Below are 19,461 nucleotides of genomic sequence, written 5' to 3' on the forward strand. Positions count from 1 at the left end.
AACAAGAGAGCCAGTCTGGTCCTTTGAAGCTTTGAAGCCAGGTATTGACTTTTCTCTAGCTAGGGAAGTCCTAGATGGCATCTTCTTCTGACATAAGGCTACTTTATCTACACTGAAATCTGTTGTTCAGTGTAGCTACCTTCCTGAATTAGCTTAGGAGGGTACCCTGGAGAACTTGCTGCTGCTTTGCATAAGCATCTGCTGCTTTACCTGGCACTTTGATGTTACGGAGATGGCCTTTTTCCTTACCCCTTGTGAACCCACCTCTGCTAGGTTCCAACTTTTCTTCTGCAGCTTCCTCCCTTCTCTCAGCCTCCACAGAATTGAAGTGAGAGAGCCTTGCTGTGGATTAGGCTTTGACTTAGGGGAATGTTGTGGCTGGTTTGATTTTCCATCCAGACCACTAAGACTTCCTCCATATTCAAGAAGGCTGTTTCACTTTCTTTCTTTTTTTTTTTTTTTTAATTGGTGTTCAGTTTGCCAAAATATAGCAAAATACCCAGTGCTCATCCCGCCAAGTGCCCCCTTCACTGCCCATCACTCAGTCACCCCAACCCCCTGCCCACCTCCCTTTTCCACTACCCCTTGTTCATTTCCCAGAGTTAGGAGTCTCATGTTCTGTCACCCTCACTGATATTTTCACTCATTTTCTCTCCTTTCCCCTTTATTCCCTTTGCCTATTCTTAATATTCCCCAAATGAATGAGACCATATAATGTTTGTCCTTCTCCAACTGACTGACTTCACTCAGCATAATACCCTCCAGTTCTATCCACATTGGAGCAAATGGTGGGTATTCGTCGTTTCTAATGGCTGAGTAATACTCCATTGTATACATAGACCACATTTTTTTTTTTTTTATGATAGTCACAGAGAGAGAGAGAGAGAGAGAGAGAGAGAGGCAGAGACACAGAGACACAGGCAGAGGGAGAAGCAGGCTCCATGCACCGGGAGCCCGACGTGGGATTCGATCCCGGGTCTCCAGGATCGTGCCCTGGGCCAAAGGCAGGCGCCAAACCGCTGCACCACTCAGGGATCCCTAGACCACATTTTCTTTATCCATCATCTGTCAATGGACACGGAGGCTCCTTCCACAGTTCGGCTATTGTGGACATTGCTGCTATAAACATAGGGGTGCAGGTGTTCCAGTGTTTCACTGCATCTGTATCTTTGGGGTAAATCCCCAGCAGTACAATTGCTGGGTCGTAGGGCAGATCTATTTTTAACTCTTTGAGGAACCTCCACACAGTTTTCTAGAGTGGCTGCACCAGTTAACATTCCCACCAACAGTGCCACTTTCTTATTATTCATGTGTTCACTGGAGAGGCGCTTTGAGTTTCTCACGAGAACTGTTCCTTTGCATTCACAAAAAGGCATGAGAGGCCCAGCTTTCAGCCTGTCTCTGCTTTTAACTTGCCTTACTTGCCTCACTAAGCTTTATCATGCTAGCTTTTGATTTAGAGTAAGAGACAGGCGACTCTTCCCTTCACTTGAACACACAGAATCCATTGTAGGGGTATTAAGTGGTTGAATTTCAATTTCAATTCAATGGGAGGGGACAGTGAGAGGGATGAGGAAGCCTGGATCAGTGGGTTTATCAATTAAGTTTGCCATCTTATTTGAGAGCAGTTTGTGGTACCCCCACAATTAGACTAGCATCACAGATCACCACAACAAAAAAGTAATGATGAAAAAATGTGAAATATTACAAGGATTACCAAAATGTGACATAGAAACATGAAGTGTGAAACAATACTGTTGGAAGAATGGTGCCTCTGGACTTGTTCATTGCGGGATTGCCACAAACCCTCCATTTGTAAAAACACAATACTCTGCCAAGCACAGTAAAGCCAAGTGCAGTTAATGAGGTGTGCCTCTAGACATAATAGGAATCAGCCCTCTTTTATGTTTCCCTTTTTTGTTTCTGTCTTTTTTTTTCCTAAAGGTTACTTTGGAAACGGGGGGGGGGGGGGGGCTCCTGGAGTACCTTTGTTCTGTATAGAAATACGTGATCTTTCAGTTTATTCTTAACCCTTGGGGTTAAACCTAGTAAGTCAGCTTGATATAACACCTCACACCTCCCCTAATGCTCTTCATTTCAAAGTGGGCTTTTTTTAAGGTTATGCAGATTTTATTTTGTGTTCTAGAACTTCAGGACAGCTTTTGTTATCTTAAATATCTATTTAATAACCATGATTGCACTGGAAAACACAAATGATGTCTAAACATCAGTATACCCATATTAACCATGGTTGGGGCCATTGAGGATTAAGCTGACCAAGATAGAAAATATTTGAAAACTTGCTGCATACTCAGTGTCTGACGTAAAATCTTTCTCTTTCTCTTTTTTTTTCCCCCTATTTCTTGTCCCCTCCCTCCCATTTGTAGGAGGCCCTCTTTGTGGCTCGCTTTAGTCCTCCGAGCTGTGGTGTGCAGGTGAACAAGCTGTGGTACAAGCCTGTGGAACAGTTCATCCTGCCTGAGGTACGGGGTGTAATGGGAAGGCTATCTTACCAGTGTGGTCCTTCACAGGCCTGGGTATGTGCTCGCAGGGGCAGGTGCTTGATATTTTGTTCCAGGACAGCTCTTTAGAGCAGTGGATGGGGCTACCAACTCTCTGTGCACTGAAATGTAGCACTTTGCACCGTACCTTCACAGAGCCCAGTATGAACCACACTCTGCAGACATTGTGTGGTTTAGTTAGTGGAGAAGAGAACTGCATGGCTGTTTTAGGGACAAAGGATAATAGGTATGGATTGATGGAAACATGAGACACACATACCATTTGAATAAATCAAGTCGTTTAATTACTGAAAGATGGTGGGGGCAGGTAGAGGCTAGGCAGGATAATTACAAAGAGATTGGCCACATTTCCAAGATGAATACAACCTCTCAAGGTTGTAGAACCTATCTGAAAACACAACTGTCAGCTTCTAGGTCCATCTAGGTCTAGTCTTAAGTGCATGTGTCCTAGAGATCCCCTCATATACCTGCCAAGTGCCCGCATCAGCCTGCAGTTAAGCCTCAGCATGGTTGCAGAGGATTGCACAATTGGACATAAATAGATTACTCATTCATCTATCTTGGCCTTGCTAGGCTGGTTCAGTCTAGTCTGAGTATATTCCTCATGTCGGGGCTTTGGAGCCACAATAGGGGTCAGTTTCCCAAGCATCTTTGGGAGTCACTTTAGGTCAGCTGTAGAGTTCATTCTGCACTGTCAAAGCTGAGCTAAAACATGGAAGCTAGATCATTGACCAGCTCTGCTGACAAACCAAGAAACATTTTCCTACCATTGGTTTTGTGGTTCTGTTTGCATTATACAACACATCTTATAATATGCTATGGATCTTTAGTGTTGAGTACAAGTGGTTGAAATGATATATGTTAATTCTGTAGATGTGAAAGAGATCTCCTTTATTTCACCTGTACACGAACTTCTGCTTGAAAACATTTTTTGAAGATTTTATTTATTTGAGAGAGAGAGCACAGGAGCAGGGGGAGGGGTGGAGGGAAAGGGAGAATTAGACTCCCCGTTGGGGAGGGAGCCTGATGTAGGGCTGGATCCCAGGACCCTGAGATCATGACCTGACCCGAAGGCAGCCACTTGACCCACTGAGCCACCCAGGCACCCTTGCTTAAAAATATTTTAAATAAAAGCAAAACTAAAACATTCTGGAACAAATTTCCAATTTCTCAGTGTTACCATAAAAAAACACTACTGAATATCCTTATACTCCTCCTTGGTATACGTAACTGGTTATTTTCTTAGGATGAGTTGTTAGTTTGAACTTTATACACATTTCTAAGGCATGTGATTTCTTTCCGGAAGATGGTTTAGCAGCTTGTATAATTTGAGTTATCATCAGCATTATATGGGAATGCCAATTTTCCTGTGTCCTTGTATTCCTTTTAATCTCATAAATGAGCTTTTTTCTTTGTTAAATGAAATATGCATCATCAAAAGTATCTTTTATTTTTAATTAAGTAGTAGTATTGGCTAAGTATTGGATCTCAGCTTTTGAAGGAAGCCATTCTTTGGTTTATTTATTCATTTATTCAGGAAATATTTGAGAAATTAGTATGTGTCAAGCACTGGGGCTGTGTGAGGACACAGTATGAGGATCCCTGCCCTTAAAGCAGCTTATATCCTAGAGAGATGAGAGGAGCTAACACTGATACTTGACCTAACTTCCTGTGAGCCAGGCATGGTTATAAGTGATTTTCCTATGTTAACTAAGCTCCTTGAGGATTGAAGCAAGTCATCAATGAGACTTTCTACTCAGAACGAGCATGGGCAGAACCTCAGGCTCTCTGTGGTTCCTAGAACTCTTCCCAAAGGGAGAGTCATGTTACTCTGAGGAGTCCAGGAACACTAGCATTGTGTGAGGTGGTATCCAGAGAGGTCTGAAGCCTGACGTGGAGTTGAAAAGACTTAGGAGGATTGGCATGAGTAGGAAAGAGAAAAATGATGCACCAGGGAGCAGGTATATGAGGGCACACCTGTGGCCAAGTGCCTGAGCGGACAGCTGTGCCTGCAGCACAGGAGATTTGGAAACCCTGTGCTGCCCCTCGGAGTCTGGGTGGCCCTTGTGTGAACCATTCAGTCTCAACACGCCCATTCTCTCATCTGTAAGGTGGTGGAGCTGTGTGACCCAGTTGAGAGGCTTATTTTAGGGACTAAATGATTTTCGTACATGCAGAATGCTTAGAACATGCTGCCACATTCATGGTAAGCATTCAGTAAATAAATGCATACTGTCCTTATTCCTGCTGCTACTCATCTGGATTTGCGGAATCCGTTCTTGGAGAGTAGAGTTTCTGCAGTTGGGTCCATGTGCCTGTAAGGGGTGTTTAGCAATGTCCAGAAACACATTCAGTTGTTACAGCTGGGTGTGGAGTGGTACTGGCATCTAGAGGCCAGTGATGCTACTGAACACCCTACAACACACAGAAGCCCCCACAACAATTATCTGGCTCAAAATGTCGATGGTGGTGAGCTTGAGAAACTATTTAAGAGGTAGGAGTCACAATGTGGGGCAAAGAGGAAGAAAATAAGCTTAATACTTCAGGCTAATCACAGTGTTACAGAGTCTGGCCCACTATCTTGGTCAGTCTTCTAGATAGAATTATGAATTTTGATTTACCCACAAAAATTATTACTTTCCCTTAGAATATCCTTGTTCTTAGGAAGTACATGTTGAAGTAATTCAGAGGTGACATGTCATGATACCTGCATTTGCTTTCAAGTGCTTAACAACCAACAAGAAAGAAAATATGTGTGTGTGTATACAGACAGAGATAAAGCAGATGTGACCAAATGTTAACAGTTGCTGAGTCTAGGTGATTTGGGTGTTAATTTCAACTTTTCTATAGATTGGAAATTTTTCAAAATAACACTAGAGTTGAGGCAAGGATGGTGTATCTAACAGGAGGTGCTAATGATGGGACAGTGAGTGTTCATTTCAGTTAAGATTTTTCATGCCTACAGCCTTGTGAGCTTTATTTCACTTTAAGCTTTAAGCTAAATTGACTTTCTTTCATTACTTCTGAGTAATATTTTTTCTTTTAAAAACGTGCATTATTTAACAGTGGCTATACCTCGGGGTGAGGAGGTAGGATTATAGATGATTTGTATTTTCTTCTTTGTGCATTTTCTAAATATTCTGTGATAAATACATATTTGCATTATAAAAACAAAAAACTCTTTAAAAAATTGTCCTTTTACACAAAATCCTACTTTTGTTGAAACCGTGTTTAATTGTACATAGATATTCATTTTTGCTGCTTCAAGCCTAATTGGGTTTATTAACACAGAAAAAATGATAGTGATGAATGCATATCATCAACAAAGAATGACAAAAGACAGACATCATTTGTGCATTTTCAAGAGAGTAGTAAATGATTTCTTCATCATCTTATTCCCCCTGCATCTCACAGCCTACTGGAGTAACATGTCAGCCGTAAGCTTGTCAAGTAAGCAGAGCTCTTGTAGTGTTTTCATCGTGTGACTCATGAGAGCATAAATCTCAGTGGGAGCCACAGATTTAAATGCAGATCTCTCTGTGCCTGTCTTAAAATATTTATTTCTCTAATTTTGTATTTTCCTTATTAGTGCAGTTGAAACCTGAAACTGATTTCAGTAAAAAGACTATTTTTGTTCACCTGAGTCACTAGAGCCATCACTGTGAGCTGTTTGGGTATTTACATACTCAGTGTTTATAACAGTTGAAACTCTTACCCAGTCCACCAAAAATTAAGTGCAGAAATACTATAGATTTAAGCTACTCTGGATGAGTAGCTAGATGAGAAGTTAGAAATATGACACAAAAGAAATGACAATATGTGGAAGGAGTTGCAGAGAGCATGCTTATGCTATGGATGAGATCTCCTTTTTCCAGCCCATACCGTGCTGTTTTTCCTAGCTTCTGTTTTGGTTTAATGATCTTAGCAAGAAATTGCCACAAACAAGCTGTTTCTCCTCCGAAGAGATCCTAGCTTTAGGGTTAGTTTGCATCAGAGAGTAGAAAGCAGGCATCTGAGAATCTCAGAATAGAGATCAGCTGTGACACGGAACAGGAATAGGTACAGGAAAGGGGGAGTAGTTACAGCTCCTCCCTTCTGTAATAACCGCTGGCTTCTAGAAGTGCAATAAATGAACCAGGACCATTTGGGGAGCCAATGAGTTTTTCTGGGAGTTACTCAGTGTAGTCCACATTGTTGATGTTGTATCATATCCCAGTCACAAGTTAACTGCGGTTGGGTGCCAGCAGGAGCCACCATGAAATACGTGAGGCAAGATGCCAAGTGTCAGTGAATGGACAGGACAGAGAATTACTTGTTTCATCATATTTTCTAGATTTGTAGTTTCAAGGTGAAGAATTTTTATTTGGTCATGGTAGCTTTTACTTTTGGTATCATTCACCTGAAACTGTAGTCACTAAGATTCCAGTGACCCTGCTGCCAGCTCCAAGGGACACTTTTTGTCCTTCACTTAGTTGATTGCATTTTTCTTTTAGCTTATATAATCTATATTCTTTCGGTTTTGCCACATCTAGCTCAGTCTTTCTCTCTATACTTCATTATCTCCTCTCTTGCTTTCCTCTTCATCATTAGGATTTGCTACCCAACTTTCTGTTTGTTTTACTCATTCTTCCCTGGCAGTTTTATCCATCACCTCCTATTTGCTAATGGCTCTTAAATCCAGCTATAGCCCACATTTCTCTTAGGTACTCCATATGTACTTCTGCCAGTGGAGCTTCTCCACATGAGTATCCCAGGGGCATGCTGTTGGTAACATCATTTCCATCCTATCGTTCTCTCTCCCTGTATTTCAGTCTTGGGTATCTCCCTTTTCTCAGGCACCCAAACCAGAATCATGGGATTTACCCTCAACTCTCATATCCAGGCACTTACTAAATCCTATCATTTCTTTCTCTTAAACATATCTGGTATCATTTCTTCCAAACTTTATCACTATTCTGGCAACAACCTCTTTGACTTCGGCCATAGCACTAGACACATTGCTGGAGGCAAAGGAAACAAAAGCAAAATGAACTCTTCGGACTTCATCAAGATAAAAAGCTTCTGCACAGTGAAGGAAACAAAACTAAAAGGTAGTCTATGGAATAGAAGATGCAAATAGACACTTTTTTAGAAAAAACATCCAGATGGTTAACAGACATGTGAAAAGATGCTCAGCATCACACATCATCAGGAAAATACAAATTAAAACCAGGATTAGGGGTGCCTGGGTGGCTCAGTCAGATAAGTGGCCAGCTCCTGATTTCAGCTCAGAATGTGATCTTGGAGTCCTGGGATCAAGCTCCACACTCAGCAGGGAGTCTGCTTCTCTCCCACTCTCTATGCTCCTCCCCAACTCACGCTCGCTCTTGAACACTCTCTCTCAGAAAAATAAATCTTAAAAAAAAAAGAGAGAGAGATACTACCTCACACCTGTCAGAATGGCTAAAATTAACACGAGAAACAATAGGTTTTAGTGAAGATGTGAAGAAACAGGAATCCTCCTGCACTCTTAGTGGGAATGCAGACTGGTGCAGCCACTCTGGAAAATAGTATGGAGATTCCTCAAAAAGTTAAAAATAGAACCACCCTATGATCCAGCAGTTGCACTACTAGGTATCCCAAAGGATACAAAAATACAGATTTGAAGGGGTAAATGCATCCCAATGTTTATATATAGCAGGGCTCAACAAGAACCATACTATGGAAAGAGCCCGAATGTCCATCCACAGATGAATGGATAAAGAAGATGTGGTACATGTATGTAATAGAATATTAGCCATCCAAAAGAATGAAATCTTGTCATTTGCGACAATGTAGATGGAGCTAGAGCATAGTATGCTAAGTGAAATAAGTCAGTCAGATAAAGACATACCATATGATTTCACTCATATGTGAAATTTAAGAAACAAAAGAAATGAACCTGTGGGAGGGTGGAGGGAAACCATAACAGACTCATAACAATAGAGACAAATGGAGAGTTGCTGGAGGGAGGTGGGTGGGGGATGGGCTCGATGAGGGATGGGTATTAAGGGAGGGCACTAGTTGTGATGAGCACTGAGCACTGCATGTATATAAGTGATGAATCATTGAATTCTTCCGAAACCAAAATTGCACTGTATGTTAAAATTTTTTAAAAATTTTATCACTATTAAAGTTTTAAAGGAAAGTATACCAAGGGCAGGAAGCTGTTTTGTCAGGAGAAAGACATATGATTAACCCAAAGCAGCTCACGTTGTCAAAGGTCTAGGAATTAGCTTTTGGGTTCTAGCACTGACCTTTAAAGTAGTTCACTTAGAGAAGATCAGAGTGTCATTGAATGACACTGAATAAATTCTCCGAAGATCAGTTTGTAAACCAGAATGTCTGTTCATTCATCTTTAATGAGTGATAGCTTATTAGATTTGAAAGTAATGACCCCTATCTGGGAACCTCTGTACTGAGAGATCAGGCATCAAAAACCCAAATCAGAACAGTGCTTGGTTTGATCATTGAATTTGACTAGAATAGTGGGATGTGTTTGTTTTAGAGATCTGGCTCATTCAGGTAGGGTGTGACTAGAATGCTTTATATCTTCCAATTCCTGCATTTCTTCCATTGGACATTGCTACATTGCCAAAATTTCTCTCTTAACCCAGCTTTTTTATAGTGGCCACTTGATACATTGTTTTAAGGTAGTGATTTTACTAATTAAGCTTCAATCTCAGAGCTCTTCTCAGTTATTAGAGACATTGTTGCTTTTCATGTAAGCATTAAATTAGTTCAACTCAGAAGACAGTCTTTTTTTCTTTTATTGAGATATAATTGACATATATTAGTTTCAGGTATACAACATAATGATTCAATATTGCAAAATGATCACACTAAGTCTGGTTAACATCCATCACCGCACAGTTACATTTCTTTCTTGTGATGAGAACTTTTAAGATCTCTCTTAGCAACTTTCATATATACTATACAGTATTATTAACTGTAGTCACCATGCTGTTTCCCCAGGACTTACTATTTTACAACTGGAAATTTGTACCTTTTCACCCCCTTCACCCATTTCACCCAGCCCCCGCCTCTGGCAATCACCTATCTGTTCTCTGTATCAGAGTTCATTGTTTTGTTTTTTTGCTTTTTGAAAAACTTTTAGATTCCACATATAAGTGAAATCAAATGGTATTTGTCTTTCTCTGTTGGACTGTCCTCACTTAGCATAATGCCCTCGAGCTCCATGTTGGAAATGGCAAGATTTCCTTTCTTTTTATGGCTGAATAATATTCTTCTGTGTATGTGTGTGCATGTTTCTATGTTTGTGTCACATTTTCTTTATTCCTTCATCTGTCTGTGGGCATTCAGGTTGTGTCCATATTGTGGCTGTTGTAAATGTCCTGCAGTGAACATGGGGCTCAGATGTCTTTTCAAGTGAGTGTTTCCATTTCCTTCAGATAAATACCCAGAAGTGGAATTACTGGATCATAGAGTTGTTGTTTTTAATTTTTTTGAGGACCCTCTGTCCTGTTTTCCACGGTGGCTGCAGGGATCCTCTTTTCAGTACATTCTCTCCAGCACACTTGTTATTTCTTATCCTTCTGATAGTGGTCACCACTCTGACAGGTGTGAGGTGATATCTCATGGTAGTTTTGATTTGCATTTCCTTGATGATGAGCGATGTTGAGCATCTTTTCATGTACCTGTTGGCCATCTGTATGTGTTCTTTCGGAACTATTCGGATCCTTTCCCCACCTTTTAATTGATTGGTTGGGCTTTTGCTGTTGAGTTGTGGGAGTTCTTTATATCTTTTTGATAGTAGCTCTTTGTCAAGTACCCGATTTGCAAATATCTTCTCCCATTCTTAGGCTTTCTTTTTGTTGTGTTGATGGTTTCCTTTGTTTTGCAGCAGCTTTTTGGTGTGAGGTAGTCCCAGTTGTTTATTTTTGCATTTGTTGCCTTTGCATTTGGTGTTGAATTCAAAAAATCATCGCCAAGACCAGTGTCAGGGAGCTTCCCACCTAGGTTTTATGCTAGGAGTTCTATGGTGTCAGGTCATATGTTCGCCTAGGTTTTATGCTAGGAGTTCTGTGTGTCAGGTCATATGTTCAGGTCTTTGATCTATGTTGAGTTGATTTTTGTGTGTGGTTTAGGGTAGTGGCCCAGGTTTATTCCTTGCATGTGGCTGTCCAGTTTGTCCAACACCATTTATTGAAAAGACTGTTCTTTCCCGAGTGCATATGCTTGCCTCCTCTGTTGTAAATTAGTTGACTGTATATGTGTGGGTTTATTTCTGGGCTCTCTCTTCTGTTCATTGATCTACATGTCAGTTTTTATGCCAGTATCATACTGTTTTTGATCCTATTAGTTTTGTAACATAGTTTGAAATCAGGAGGTACAACGCTTCTAGTTTTTTTGTGCTTAAGATTGCTTAGGCTATTTGCTGTCTTTTGTGGTTTCATCCAGATTTTAGTAGTCCTTAATGTATTTCTGTGAAAACATCATTGGAATTTGATAGAGATTGCATTGAATTTATAGACTGCTTTGGGTAGTATGGACATTTTAATAATATTAATACTTCCAATCTATGAGCTTGAATATCTTTCCATATATTGGTGTCTCCTTCAGTTTCTCAGAAGGTGATTTTAATTTCTAAATAAGTGCTTACTTCTCACTTAGACTTCTATAAAAGTGCACTTACCATTCCCCCACCAGCCTACCCTGATGCTGTTCTACTACTGGAGTGACCTTTTTAAAAAAAATTTTTTTTTGATTTTATTTATTTGAAAGAGCAGAAGCAAGGGGAAGGGGAGAGGGAGAGGGAGAAGCAGGTCCCCGCTGAGGAGGGAGCCCCGACAGCGTAGGGGGCGGGCGTAGGGGAACCCCTGGGATCATGACCTCAGGCAGACACCTAACCAACTGAACCACTGAACCACTCAGGTGCCCCTGGAGTGGACTTTCTAAAATTGCAGTTAGGATTGTGTCACTCTTGCGCTTGTAAACTTAAATGCTTTCCCCCTGCCTTCAAGATGAAGGACAGACTCTATGCCACAGGCAGTGCAGACTGGGGCTACTCTTTTTTACATCTCCTTTCATCAGCCTGGGACTTGGGTAGTACTAAATGCTTCACACTTTTCTGAACATGCAGTGCTCTTAGGGTCTGCCTTTTGGTGAGTTCTTTAATCCGCCTCTCCCTTTCCTGATTCCAATGCCTTTAAGATTCTGCTCTGTTCTCACAGTCATTTGAAATCCTGGTTGACCTCCTCAGGCCGAATGACTTTCCTTTGTTGCAGACCCTTTCAGGGCATATTACAAGGATTTGAAGATAGGAGCTATTTCATTTCACTCTTCTAAATCTTTGAGTTGCCCACAGCTTGCTACGTTGTAGACATTTAAAAGTTTAAATAATGGCTTGCATCTGGAAGAATATGGACTCCAAATTTATTTTGTTGTACACATGTTTAGTTTAAAAAATTTTTTCCCAATCATAAAAGATGAAAAATGTATGAGAGGAATACATATTCACTGTTGAGAACTTGACAAAGTATAGAAAGTTTAGAGGAATATGATGATATCCATCTGTTTCCCAGCATATATGGTATATTTCTCCCTAGACTTGTTTTTTTTTTTCTTCTGTGCATATACCTCTAAGAACACTGTTTTTAGGGAATTGAGATTCAAGGTCAAGTTGAATAGTGAGTTAAGGCCTCCCAGGGAGAAAATAGAAATAATCTGCTCCTGTTACCAAGATAAGACAATGAGATCTTTTAAAGGGGCCTCCGCTTTCTGCATTCCAGCCAATGATCATAAAGCTCTGCTTTGCTAAGCAGAGACCCTGCACTTAAGTCATCGTTAACCCTCGGCACAGCCCTGTGAGGTGGGCATCATTTTCCCCATGGTGGAGGTCAGGCAGTGACCACCCGCAGCGTGTCTGTGATGCCTGCTCTCAGGAACCCTGGGGCTTCTCAAGGTGCATAGGAGCCTTACCAGCAACATAAATGAAGAATCTGGTAGCTGAATATAAAGTGACAGACTGCCTGAGGAATCCCAACTCTTAGTGTTTTTATCTGTTTTGTAGATGAGTTGTAATACTTTACAAAAAGCTTTCAAACCACTGGCCTAGCTTATTGGACAAATTCAGTTTTATATGGTATCCTTATAATGCTGGCTAACTGAGACATTACTGTAAAACACTTTATCTCTTAATTTTAATATGTGAAAAATTTTAAAGAATATTAAAACTGTATCTTTTGTCTCATGCTCTAGACCAAAATTCATTCCAATTCATTTTGAGTTTAACATTATTTATTAAGTAACTATTTTTCGAGTGCCTGTTCTGTATGTCAGGCCATTCTAGGTGCCAGGGATATAGTAGTTAATAAGACCGACAAGATCCCTGCTCTCATGGTGCTTGCATTCTAGTGGGAACAGTTCGTTGGACAATAGGAACATAAATAGGAAATATCAGAGTGATAAGTCTTATTAGGAAAAGAAGACAAGCTGATGTGGTAGAGAAGAATTGGGAGCTGGCTGCCTTCTGTTGGATCCCTGGAGCAAGCCAGAGGAGCTGACAGTTGGGTATGGCCTGAGCGATGCAGAGGAGCAGCTGAGCACCCATGGAGAAATTAGAAGCCACTAGAATTTAAGTGTGTATCAAACCTTGGGGCAGAGGAATATAACTTTCTAAGTTCAAAATTTAATAGTAATAATCACAAACGAAAAGCTTGACAAATTTGACAAGATAAAACTTATGGACCTTTTAATTTAAAAAAAAAAGTTAAGTGGCAAACAATTCTGAAAAAAGCATTTTAGCATATAATATACACACAGGATTATTTATTACAAGATAACAAGACTAATAAAATTAGAAAACTCAGTAGCTAAATGGAGAAGAAGCATGGGTCCGTAATTCCCAGGAGAGACTATATAATTTATAAACATTAGAAATCAAAAGAAACGCAATTAAATGAGGAATCATTTTTTAATGTACTAAATTGAAACTTATTTGCTTTCATCAATATCCCATACTTGGAAGAATACAATGGAGGTAGTATTTTTTGAATTGGGAAATTAGTATAATTAACTTTTGAAAAGACAGTTTGGCATTGTGTCCCAAAATCTGTATAAAATATCTCTATTTCTTTCTTTTCCCCATAATTTCACCTCTGAATGTATTTTGAAACAAAACAAGTTATTAGGGAAAAATAAACATTTACACCAAAACACAGCTTCCTTAGATATTTGTAGAGTCTCAATGTCTGCGGGTGGGGAACTGTTTGTGGGACTCAGAATGCATGTACTCGAGGGCATGTGAGTTAGGTGTGCGTGGTAAAGAATGGTTGTATCAGCTGTGGTGGCGTCAGGTGTAGTGGAAAATGCAAGCAGCAGTGTGCACAATTGTCTCTGCACTTTGTACTTGTATCTTTAAGATGTGCATGGAAAAAAAAACTCATGAATATACACCAACACTTAACAGTGTTGTGTGTTAGAGTGGGGGATAAAATTTTTAATCAATAGGTCTTAGAAAAAAAATTAATTTTTCTTTAAAAACTTAAACCCTAAATGACAACAATAAAGAATTCAACTCACCTCATCTTTCCACAAAAAGAGCTTCGAAGGTACCATTGTGTGGGAGAGCCAAGACCTCCAAGGCCTTGTGTCAAGAAATCTCCACAAAGTGACTGTAAACGATGGTGGGGGAGTTCTCCGAGTCATTACAGTAAGTCATCCTCTCTTCCTAAGGCTGTTGAGCATACTTCAGCATTTTTTAATATATAAAAAGTGTTTTTAACTTTACTTTTACATCACCCCAGGGAATGTGGAGCAATGGATCTTGGGTATTTGAGAGCAAGTACAGCAGAAAATGTTGAATCATCATAGTAAAGACAAAGAACTCAAATGTTCTATGATTTTCTCACTCTAGTGTTAATAAACACACAGTTTTGCCTTAAGATTGGTGCATTTTAGGGCAGCCGGGGTGGCTCAGCAGTTTAGCACTGCCTTCAGCCCAGGGCATGATCCAGGAGACCCAGGGTTGAGTCCCACGTCGGGCTCCCTGCATGGAGCCTACTTCTTCCTCTGCCTGTGTCTCTGCCTCTCTCTCTCTCTCTCTCTCTCTCTCATGAATAAATAAAATCTTAAAAAAAAAAAAAGATTGGTGCATTTTAAAAAGTGTGATATTTTATTTCTCAATAATTTTTAAGCTAACATTCTTTTTAAAGTTTTTTTTTTTAATTTTTATTTATTTATGATAGTCACAGAGAGAGAGAGAGAGAGGCAGAGACATAGGCAGAGGGAGAAGCAGGCTCCATGCACTGGAGCCCGACGTGGGATTCGATCCCAGGTCTCCAGGATTGCGCCCTGGGCCAAAGGCAGGCGCTAAACCGCTGCGCCACCCAGGGATCCCTTAAGCTAACATTCTTGAAGGACACTTGCTCAACAGTTTTCAAAATATTCACTCATCCTTAAAGCAGGATATTTGTTAAAATAGCATAGACCACAGTACTTGAAAATAAGACGGAGTTTTTACTTTCATTTATATTGCTGAGGTTTTTTTTTTTTTTTTTTTTTAAGATTCTATTTATATATTTGTTAATGAGAGACAGAGAGAAAGAGGCAGAGACACAGGCACAGGGGAAGTAGGCTCCATGCAGGGATCCCAATGTGGGACTCAATCTCAGGACTCCAGATCACACCCTGAGCCGAAGGCAGACATTCAACTGCTGAGCCCTCCAGGCATCCCTATTGCAGAGATTTCTACCTCTTATTTTTCATTTATTCATATTTGCTTCAAATTTAAAACAGTTTGATGAGTAAATATCTCCAAGTAAATGTGGGGATGATAAGGCAGACTTAAAATGATGAGCCTTAAACAGGTGGCATTTGTGGTGTTACAAACACAGTCTCGTCCTCCTTGAAGCTCTGGTGTGATCATTCAGAAAGTTCTTGGCATCTCAGATCAAAAGCTTAGTCAATTTTTTTTTTTTTTAAGATTTTATTTATTCATGAGAGGGACAGGGAGCCCGACGTGGGACTCGATCTCAGGACTCTGGGATCATGCCCTGAGCCAAAGGCAGGCAGGCAGGCAGGCAGGCAGGCAAGTGCTTAACTGCTGAGCCACTCAGGCTTCCCAGCTTAGTCTATTTTTGTTAACTATTAATCTTCATGTGAATTAATTCTTGAATTTGAAATGAATGTTAGGTGGTCTGCTGTTACTTGTTTCGAAAACCACTCCTGGCCCACAGTGGAATCACACTCCAGTGAGGAAGAAAGACATTAGATCACAGATTCATATATAATTGCAGACTTAGCCTTGTGGGTTGTGGTTAGGATCTCAGCCTTTATTACGAATAGTCCTTTATTTACAATCAAATGTCTTAGGATATTTAATTATAGTTTTATTCTTTTTATTTCCAAGGCAAGTGCCTTTAACATGTCACCTCCTTTTCTATTTATGAAACTTAAAAATATCCAAAATGTGCCAGAATCCTTTAGTTAATTAAGTTGGTTGCACAAAAGGAAACCAGATGACTTCTGAGTTGAAGACTAGGTTCAAATGGAAAAACTCAAATGATCTACTTGGGATAAATATGGTTGTAGAGGGCTAAACATAGCTTACACACTCAGCTAACCTTGAAGTCTGGTGACTTGGTAGCCTCTTCTAGGAAACCCCACGTACAAATAAAGGTTTCCATCATAAATGCATAAAGCTGAAAGTTTCCCTGAGTCTTGCTGGCTTGCCAGCAAGCGATAATGTCAAAAACTTAAAAGCCAAACGGTGACCTTTTAGAAAGAAGTTAATAAAAAGTACCATCAAATTCTAAACATGCCAAAACAGTGTAGAATACATGATGAAAAAATACGGTATACAACCTTTCCTGGCTCAGCAAAGTTTTGGTAGTTTCCTCCATATTGAAAACTGTATTTTCAACTAAATGACAAATTCCCACAATCACATCAGAACCGTGTCTCTCGACAGCCCTAAAACACTGCTCTGTACAGTATGGTTTATTTCAAAGGGCTATTCTGTGTGCAGTAGAGCAAACTTTAAAAATGTGCCTAGGTGTATTTGAGAGTGGCAGTTTTTACTCTCCAAGAAATCAAAGGTGGTAATTTTAAGTGGTAGGATTATGGTATAAAATAGTTGGTTTTTGTACTATTATGGTAGCAAGTTTAAGAATATATGATTCTGTGTAAGTTGGAATTCTGAACACTGTGGACTGCCATGTATACCTCATCTTTAATATTGTAATCAGATAAAAATAGGAGAATACTGATGTCATCCTGATTGTGTAAGTCTCAGATGGATTTATCTGCTGTAGAGTCACATTATGAATTTTGCCAAATCAGTTTTAAAATAGAAGAAATGTATTTTTAGTAATGAAACATTGAGTACTTCTGTTCTTGTTGCTTTCAGGCTGGGGAGGGCGCCTTGCCTCATGAATTCATGGAAGGTGTGGAGGGAGTTGCAGGTGGTTTTATTTACACCATTCAGGGTAAGTCGGCTGCTTGAAAGAGTGCCCTGAATCTCATGCACCTAATCTAACTCTATACTTTGACATAAAAGGTGATTTTTTTTGTCATTAAAGAAAAACATTATTGATATATAATTCACATACACTTAACCCTTTTAAAGTAATTAAGTCACTGGTTTGCAGTATATGAAAGTTCTGCAAGCATCTCTATTAATTTCAGAGCATTTCCATCACTTCAAAAAGAAACCCTTTGCCCACTGGCAAGCACTCTTCATTCTCCCCTCCCCAATCCCCTACCAACCATTAATCTTCTCACTGTACTTTCCGACCTTAAATGTAAGGATTTATTTCTGGGCTCACAGTTCTTTTCTTTTCTTCCTTCTTTTTTTTTTTTTCTTTTTTTTTTTTTAAGATTTATTTATTTGAGAGAGCGAGTGCACAAGCCCGAGGAGCAGAGGGAGAGAATCTCAAGCAGACTCCCTGCTGAGTGTGGAGCCCAAAGTGTGGCTCAATCTCAAGACCCTGAGATCAGGACCTGAGCAGAAACCAAGAGTCGGATGCTTAACCGACTGAGCCACCCAGGCGCCCCTGAGTTCTCAGTTTTGTTCTTTTGATCAGTTTTGTTCTTTTGATCTACCAACACTACGCTGTTCTTGATTATGTGACTTTGTCGTAGGATCTGACATCAGGAAGTATGAATCCTTCAACTCTGTTCTCTTTCAAGATTGTTTTGGCTATTCTGGGTCCCCTGCATTTCCAAATGAATTTTAGGATTAGCTTTTCAGTTTCTGCAAGTGATCCAGCTGGGATTTTGAAAGGGGTTGCATTGAACACGTAGATCATCAGGGAGCGTTGCTGTTCAGACATTAAGTCTGATCCATGAATGTGGATGTCCTTCCATTGACTTAGGTCTTACTAGTTTCTTTTAGCGATGTTTTGTGATTTTCAGAGTATAAGTCTTATATTTCTTTTGCTAAATTTATTCTTTGGTATTTCTGCTTTTTGATGTTATCATAAGTGGAATTGTTTTCTACACTTCATTTCTAGGTTGTTCATTGCTAATATATAGAAATACAATTGATTTTTATATATCAATCTTGTATACTGTAATTTTGCTGAATTCATTTATTAAGTTACTAGTTTTGTGTGTACCTTAGGGTTTTCCATGTATAAGATCATGTCATCTGCAAATGGAGGTGGTTGCACTTCTTTTCCTCCAATCTGGATGCCTTTAATTGCTTTTTCTTGTCTGTCATGGCTTGAATGTCTACTACACTGTTGAGTAGAAGTGGCCAGGCAGACGCCCTTGTCTTGTTCCCGCTCTTAGAGAGAGAGAGAGAGCATCCAGTCTTTTACCATAAGGGTGATCTTGACAAATCAGTGACCTTGGGCTTCATTGACCCTGGGTGGCTGTCTTTGGTTTATCCTCCAGCCAGGTAGGGACTTCTACAGAACCACTGGACCATGGCCAGATGGCTGTAATGGGCTTAGTGCTGCTCATCAGTCAGGGGGAAGAACCTTTGCTTCCCTGACCCCACAATCATGGCGTGTCTGTGCTTCTGTTGGAGACGGTGCCGTGGACTCAGCTTCTCCTCCTGCTTTCCCCTCATAATGTGAATATTTAAACATAGGCTCTAGGAGAGGGATCTAGGGAGAGGGAGAAGCAGACTCCCCAGTGAACAGGGAGCCCCATGTGGGGCTCAATTGCTAGACCCCGGGATCATGATCTGAGCCGAAGGCAGATACTTAACTGACTGAGCCATGAGCCACCCAAGTGTCCCTCTGCTCTCATCTTACTACAGTTATTCTCCTGTTACTCCAATTTTCTAACTTTTACTTTCCTTCAAGTGTTAAATTGTATATACTTATCTCTGTCTTTAAAATAAAAGGATATTACAGTAGAATGTAAGAGCTGGGACACAAGGTCATTAAGGCCTGGGTTTCTCGAAGGGCAATAGTCTGTGGTCCACTGGCGTCAGACTTGTAGGAAGACACATATTAAATACAGCCTTGGGCCACATCCCAGACCTGCTGAACATTTAGATTTGGGGTGCAGGACTTTGTCAGTAAGCAGTCCCCAAAGCCACTGATGCAGTCTACCTCCCCCTCCTAATGAGAGGACAGGCCTGGAAATGTGCAGCTTGCGCAGTGCTCATAGAGCAGCAGAGAGAGAAGTCCAATCTCAGCCTTCAGCTGCCCACGCTGCACCCCCCGCCCCCAGCTTTCCCTTTGTGGTTCCAGAAGGTGGGGCGCCAAACGACTCTGTTGTTTCCTCACCCCTCAGCCACTCAATTTATTTTTCAGAAGTTTTCTCTAATTTGAAGTGAGACATTTGAGAAAATCCTGCCCTGGTGAAAAAATTGCTGCCTTAAATCGATAGGCTCTGAAGACAGTCCCTGCATAAATGTGACCAGTGATTCATTAATGTGTGAGGTAGTAAACATGCCTTGTACGTGTATTTTTATTGTGAAATATCACAAACACACCAAAAA

The 19,461-nt window shown here is 40.3% G+C and overlaps 1 protein-coding gene across 3 annotated transcripts in view; it reads left to right on the forward strand.

Annotated features, from left to right (window-relative positions):
- Positions 1-19,461, forward strand: part of B3GALNT2 (beta-1,3-N-acetylgalactosaminyltransferase 2) — a 57,216-nt gene that overhangs the window by 28,374 nt on the left and 9,381 nt on the right. For 2 of the 3 annotated variants that reach the window (XM_049108751.1, XM_025448624.3), the window contains exons 5-7: positions 2,388-2,483; positions 14,104-14,214; positions 16,912-16,990. In XM_049108751.1, coding sequence (XP_048964708.1) covers positions 2,388-2,483; positions 14,104-14,214; positions 16,912-16,990 — 286 coding nt within the window. The remainder of the gene's footprint in view (positions 1-2,387; positions 2,484-14,103; positions 14,215-16,911; positions 16,991-19,461) is intronic. The other variant, XM_025448625.3, reaches the window with a different exon arrangement.

This window comes from Canis lupus, chromosome 4 (assembly GCF_003254725.2).
Source record: "Canis lupus dingo isolate Sandy chromosome 4, ASM325472v2, whole genome shotgun sequence".
Lineage (NCBI taxonomy): Eukaryota > Metazoa > Chordata > Mammalia > Carnivora > Canidae > Canis > Canis lupus.